This window comes from Dioscorea cayenensis, chromosome 19 (genome assembly GCF_009730915.1).
Source record: "Dioscorea cayenensis subsp. rotundata cultivar TDr96_F1 chromosome 19, TDr96_F1_v2_PseudoChromosome.rev07_lg8_w22 25.fasta, whole genome shotgun sequence".
Classification (NCBI taxonomy): Eukaryota; Viridiplantae; Streptophyta; class Magnoliopsida; order Dioscoreales; family Dioscoreaceae; genus Dioscorea; species Dioscorea cayenensis.
The window spans coordinates 29419265-29426105 of record NC_052489.1 but is presented as its reverse complement, the minus strand read 5'-3'; the positions used below and the strand labels follow the sequence as shown (position 1 = coordinate 29426105).

The window sequence follows — 6841 nt, the reverse complement described above, 5'->3', positions numbered from 1 at the left end:
ATATTAATTTTTATTTAAATATAATGAATAAAAATTGTTTTAATTATTATTTAGCTTTATTAAGAGATACATGCAATTAGACAGAATTTCATTGATATGCAAGAAAAAAAAAAACTCTTTTTTTTAGTTATGAATCATGATGAATATTTGTAAATATTTATGTTTCATAGGGGCGTATATGTAAATGTGGCTTAATGTAAATAAACATTACAGAATTACAGTTCTTTTGCTTCCACCATTGCATACAGGTGAATTTGCCTGAAATTATATACAGGTGAATTTGATAAAATCCAAGCCAATTCCATTATGACAACTTTGTAGAGACAAAAATCCCACTCATCAACTCATACCTTGCACAAAGACCAGGATTTCAACATTTATTAAACAACCTATTACATTCATATATGCACAAGAATGGCTAAGAAAACTTATGTTTTAGCTGTTTACATACCACAAAAGCATGCAAGATTTTGATTTCAAAAAGGATTAGGACATGGAGATTAAAAAACAATCATATACCTAAGAATATAAATATATATATATATATATATATCATTTAACATCTGATGCTCATGCTAACAAGCAGCAGATCTTATGGCATATGAATAATTAGTCTTGATGAAGCTCAGGTGCTGGAGGGGCGAATCTCACATTTGCTGGCTGTGCCACAACAACATTATCATCAGCAAATAGAGATTTGATGAAAGAAGGGGTCTTCAACGGGCGACGGCCGGTCATCCTTGGATAGACATCTTCGAGGTAATAGTAAGCATGACCAGCGATCATACCCTAATATCAGGGGTAAACAAATTTGGGTTAAGTGATTGTTTCCAATATTCAGGAAAAAAAACGTAAGACACAGACAAGAGAATCTGCTAGGAATGAGAAATAGATCCTTATATATATATATATATAATAAAAAAATGTGTCTTCCTTTTCTTTTTAAGAAAAAAAAATTCAGAAATGTCTAAGTTCCATACCAGAATATCCACCCATGTACTAGTGCCCATGAGAAAAGAGAAGCCCAGAAGAACCTGCATTGAGGAAAGATGCAAGAACAAAATGAGAGAAGAATATGTGAAGGTACTTTCATCAATGAAAATATGATCAGTGAAACACAAAACTAAAACTAAACAACTTCAATGAAACAGTGCAGATATCATAAATGTCTTCAAACAGGATCGAAATCCATTATGTTAATCAACAATTATGTAAGCTTCACATGCAAGTACTTGTAATCCTTGAAACCCTGATGCCTCCCCAGGTTACTTTGTGAATTGATTTGTTATAAGAACAGTTATAAGAAACTTACCTAAGTGAGTAATATTAATGCGACCCTTTTATATGATTTAATGATTTAATATAGCAGAAGCATTAGAGAACACGAGCAGAATCACAAATATCAATTTACATCAACAATTGATTAAAGAATAAATTTAAAAAATACTTAGCATATCTAGGTTTGAACATAATCAAGCTCTAGCTCTCATTGTAGCAAGGATTAAAATGTAGCATGGACAAAATCATGCTAAAGGTCATGAAGAAAAATTGCCCCGAGCACTTACCCAAGGTAGATAAGCAGCTGTAAAAGTAAATAAGCCCAAGAAACTCATGTGAATATAAGGGTTGTGCTTGCTCCATACATAAACCTACAGAAACAAACATTTCATAAGCTAGCTGCTGGATATTAACGTCTACAGAAAGAATAATTAACATCAATAACTTTAATGAAGTCCAGACTCAACTAAAGTAAATGAAGGGAAAAAAAAAGGACTGAAACCAGTTAGGGACTCACCAGCATGAAAGTCAGTGAGTTGCTAAGGAAAAATATTGCTGCAAAGTTTTGAGATACATACGGTATCATCCCACCAATGAGAACAATTCCAGTTAAAACAGTAGCACCAAATAAAAGCATGTAAAAGAAATCCGCAGTTCGCCCCCTGAATGAGTTTTCCTCAAGTAATTTACAGTACCGAGCAAGGAAAAACATGTGGAAAAGGAAGTCCAAATCTGTTGGTTAAAGGAAATAGAAATAATTAATTTGAACATAAGATAAAAGAAATCGTAGAAGGCCCAACCTAAACAAATTTAATATTCAACTAACTCCAGCTAGCAAACTCAACTAGTAGCAGAATGGTACATAAGCATTAAAAGAAGTCATTAAGCGCTTAAAGCTACAAAAATACCAACTACATTAATTGGGAAAAAGATTAATATCCAAATTCAATGCATGCTAAAAAAAGAAATAGCAATCAACAAACAACAAATTTTTACAATCTCCAACATACACAGGCATTTTATACAACACATGCCTCTGAACACTTATCATTTTACAGTTAAGGTCATAAAATTTTGATTTTAGAGGATCATAGGGTAAGAGAGAAACAAAAAATTTCAACATGTAAATTTTATGCAATTTAGAAATAACAATAAAAATTTTTTAAGAACCAATTTATGTAGACAATCCAGATTATATACATCAATAGTTTTTGAAACACCTGGATGGCTGGTGGATCGTGCAGTAAATGTTCAAAGAAAAGTAAGCAATAAAAAAAGATAAAAAAATAATAAGAGAATTTTTTTATGATCTTCTGTTAAACTTTTTGATCATTAACAAACAACAGACAATTACATTCGTGCCCCCGAGCTAACTGTAAATGAAGCAGAATATCTTCAGAAATAGGAAAGATATGCTTGCAAACAAACATCATAGATCACAATTAACAGAACCATGAAGCTCTGAGCCATTATCACCATCATCTGAAACCTACCAATTATAAAAACAAAAATAAGGCGCACAATCAGAGAAGGATATCCAACTTTACCAATTTTTCTGAAGTAAAAGAAGTTCGTTATGAGGCGCCAGATCTCATAATTTTGGAGTACAAGCTTCGGGTTCAGATACAAATGGTAGGGAGTAATAATCTGCAAAAAACACAAGAGGTGAATCAACACCTTAAAACCCAAATGCTAATAAAACAACGCAAATTGGATAAAAAGGGTATACATTTTTGTAATCTGCACCCAAAATTCACAAATTGGATATAAAAAACACAGGTATCATACACAATAGTCCAAATTTAGAACCCCAATCTATTAAAAAAAAAGGCGAAATTTTGAAATTAACAAGGTATGCAAAAACATATAAAAACTCAATAAAACATTTCAAATTGTTCACAAAGTCACAGAATCCATCGACAAAGAACAGAATGGAGAGGAGAAAGGACCTCGAGAGAGCAACCGACGGAGGTGACGACGGCGGCAGTGAGATACGACCGCGTAATCACTGGCATCTGCTTGTACCACTCTTCCACTGCCTGAGCCATCCTCCGTGCCAATTATCTCCGCAAGAAACCCTAAACCTATCCCTAATTTAGAATCGAACTAGAGAAATCGAAGGTTTTGATTTCTAGGGCACAAGGTTGGAGATTGAGAGGAGGACAATGACGACGAGCAGAGAGCTTCGAATGGTGTGATTTGACACGTGGCCTCAAGCTAAATAGTGGTATCATTAAGGCCTCCACGTCATAGTGGGCCAATATGAACCAATTAAATAGTGACGCGTGGCTTCCATTGCTCGTTGAGGCCCACGTCATAACGACGTGTTAAGGACCATTCGTAGTCTGACACGTGTCTTCTATAGCCAGCTCTATCAGCGACTCATTAGCTTTGGAGAAAATTATTATGAGATTATCTTAATTATTTTGAGAAATATGTTTGTATGCCCCTGATAAAAAATGAAATTATGTTTTTTTTTTTGTTATAAAATAATTTTTAAAAAAAATGAAAATACAGTTGTTTGATGAGGAAAATAAGTCTGCATTATATCGATATCATTTTGACCAATATTATTATGAAATTGTTTTAAAAAACTTTGGAATTTCTTTTTGTTGGATTATCCTGTTGTGCATGCTTTGAAATTTGAACTTTTTGCATTATCAAAGCCCTTTTTTACCTTGATTAAAAGTCAAAAACAAAAACAAATATTTATTGAGAATAAATCATAAATAAATACTCTCTTCTTCCTTTTTATCTATCACAAATCTATATTTTTTATGTAATTTTTCTAACATCAAGAATCATTTATTATTTTTTTCAAAAATCACCATTAACACTTTATTCAATTCTCTTCTTGGAATTAAACATTAGAAATGTGAAGATATAAATTAAGGGTAGTTTTAAAAAGATAACTAATTAATTTTTTATAAAATTTTATGAAATAACTGAATTTCTTTATACGTGAGATTCTGTTAATCACGATAAATAAAAAAAGAACGGAGGGAGTACATATTTTGATCTGTTTTTAAATATTTAAACTTGAATATCAACGCTGGCAATGATTGAGATTTTATGATCTATTCATATTTATTTAAAAAAATATTAATCTTGTAAATTTAAATTTAAAAAACCTCAATGATACAATTTGAATAATTTAATATTGTTTTGATTTGAAGGACGAACAGAATGTGAATTGTAATCTGAGAAGCTCGAATTCAAGGCCTCTTAATTACAAGCACGAATAATTATTAATGAACTAGCCCACAATTTCTTACTTTAATTTGTGTATCAAAACATCAAGTAACGCATGAAATGATTTACTCAAAATAAGCATTTAATTATTAAAATGTGTTGAAATGCCCGGCATATGATCATTTCATAATATTCAAATGACATAAAAATGAACAGTTAGCAAAGAACCATTGTGGTTTTTTGTTCAAAACTACGATGATGCCATTTATGATTAGGTTGGCATAGTGGGAGCTTGAGTGCAGTGTGCGTGGAACTTTTTAAACAGTTTTCTTTAAACCTTACTAAATTTCATTTTTATTTTCCAAGTAAAATGAGGGCATTCACATGTAAACACTTTTGCTATCATAATTTAACTAATTAATTTGAAGGTTTAGGGTTCAATGAGATGGGTTACCATTACAAGAGTTCGGATAATTTGATTTATATATTATTCATTTATTTATACATGCATAAATTTAAAGTAGTTGTATACTCTGATTAAAGGGGTTTAAATGAAGATTTTGAATTTTTTTTTTAATTTCCCTATTGCATTTAAACTTTTGTTTGTATTAAATGTGATACTTGCAGCAGGAAATGATTAATTTCATTTAGTTATTTAGTATTAAATATTATATTACATATTTTAACACAATTATAATTATTAAAAAAATTGTTTTTTTATTTTTTTGTAGAAAAAAAGTATATCAAAGTTTGTTTATTGTATGACTGTAGTTATTAGTCATTTGTGCATAGTTAATAAAAAAACATTTTTTTAAATATTATTTTTAGAATTATTAACTATTCTTTTTAAGTATACGATATGTAAGATATAATACATAATATTCATTGTAGTTTATTAGTTAAATAATTGGAAGAAGAAAAAAACAAATTATTAATCAATTATTGTTTATATTAAATATAGTATTAATAATTTAAAAAAAATTATTACACTTATTTGTTTGTATGATAAATGTTCATGGGACTTTTCAAAACTAAATATGTCAATAGTTTTCATTATGTAGAATTAGTTTATATATATAATGTTAGCTTAAAATCCTTAAGATTATGAAAATGTGGTGCAGTGAATTGACCTAGTAATGTAACTAATTATAATGTAACTTGGGTTTTCCTAATCAACGACCATATGCACATAAGTTAATAGAGAGCCCATCAACGAGTGGCTGAGATTGAAGGTTGTGTGTTATTTGTCCAGTTTGCAAGTATATAGCATGACTTGATATGTTCAAAAACCTCAATTGTATTGACTAGTGACTGAGACAGAAGGTTGTTTGTCTGTCTGTCCAATTTGCAATATTGAAAACTTAGTAAGTGTTGTACCCAGTCCAAATTTGGACCTATGATTTTCTCTTATTTTTTGTGAATGCATTAGGGTAAAATGGTCATTTTGCATTAATAAATTTTTCTTGGATTACGCGATTGGTTATGTGCGAAAATTACACTAAAAAGCAGGGGGCAATTCGGTCATTTGGATTTTGTTTCCATTCTTGTGTTAGAAGGGCAATAGAGTAATTTAAAAAAGAATAAAAACATTGTAGCAGCCCATTACTATAGTTAAACCAGTCTGTTCCTGTAGTTTTTGCGACCCAAGACTTTGTTGATTACATCAGACCTTTGTAGCACTCACGATCTTGTAGCAAAAAAATGACATTGTAGCATGACCAACACTGTAGCAGGCCGAGAGTTAAAACCAAAATCTTTTCTCTTCCTTCTTCTTTCCTTCTCCTTCTTTGTTTCTCCATGCCGACCGAACCCTTAAAAATCCCTAACTATTTCCGGCGACCAATTCCGGCGAACCAACACCAAAAATTTATTCCCCACATCCTCTTGAGTAAGGTAAGAGCCTTTATCTAAGTTTTTACCATGTATTTCTTCCGTATTTTCATTGTATTCATTGTTTAGAAACCTAGACCAAAACCTTAGATTTTCCAAGATTTGTGGGAGTTTTTGGGCTTAAAATGAAGCCCTTGATGTTGTCAATTGTTATTCATGAGAATTGTGGCAAAATTTCATTGTTTGATGTTGTAAAATGAGAGAAAACCATTTGTAAGGTTCGGGTTTTACTGTAGCATTCCCGATGTTACTGTAGCACCGGAAAACTTTGGCCTTTTATTGTATTTCTTTGATCCAAATTGAAGCTTTTCATTCATTGAACTTATTGGAACTAGGTTTACTCCATTCTGAGGTCGTTTGGGTCCAAAATGACAATGTTTTGCCCTAAAACCCTAAGGTTTCGTATTAGACATGTATAAATGCATTTGCATGCATTTTCTTTTAGCTATCATTCTTGTGTTCATTAGTATTTGGATTCCCT

At 31.2% G+C, this 6841-nt stretch overlaps 1 protein-coding gene across 1 annotated transcript; it reads right to left on the bottom strand.

The window, feature by feature from the left end:
- Window positions 1–351: 351 nt before the first annotated feature.
- LOC120283367 (derlin-2.2-like) lies at window positions 352–3463 on the bottom strand. Its single transcript, XM_039290036.1, has 6 exons — window positions 3228–3463; window positions 2826–2925; window positions 1796–2010; window positions 1566–1649; window positions 981–1034; window positions 352–789 (listed from the first exon to the last, which is right to left on the bottom strand). The coding sequence occupies exons 1-6, from the start codon at window positions 3324–3326 to the stop codon at window positions 610–612; spliced, it is 732 nt and encodes a 243-aa protein (XP_039145970.1). The 5' UTR covers window positions 3327–3463; the 3' UTR covers window positions 352–609.
- Between the last annotated feature and the right edge of the window lie 3378 nt (window positions 3464–6841).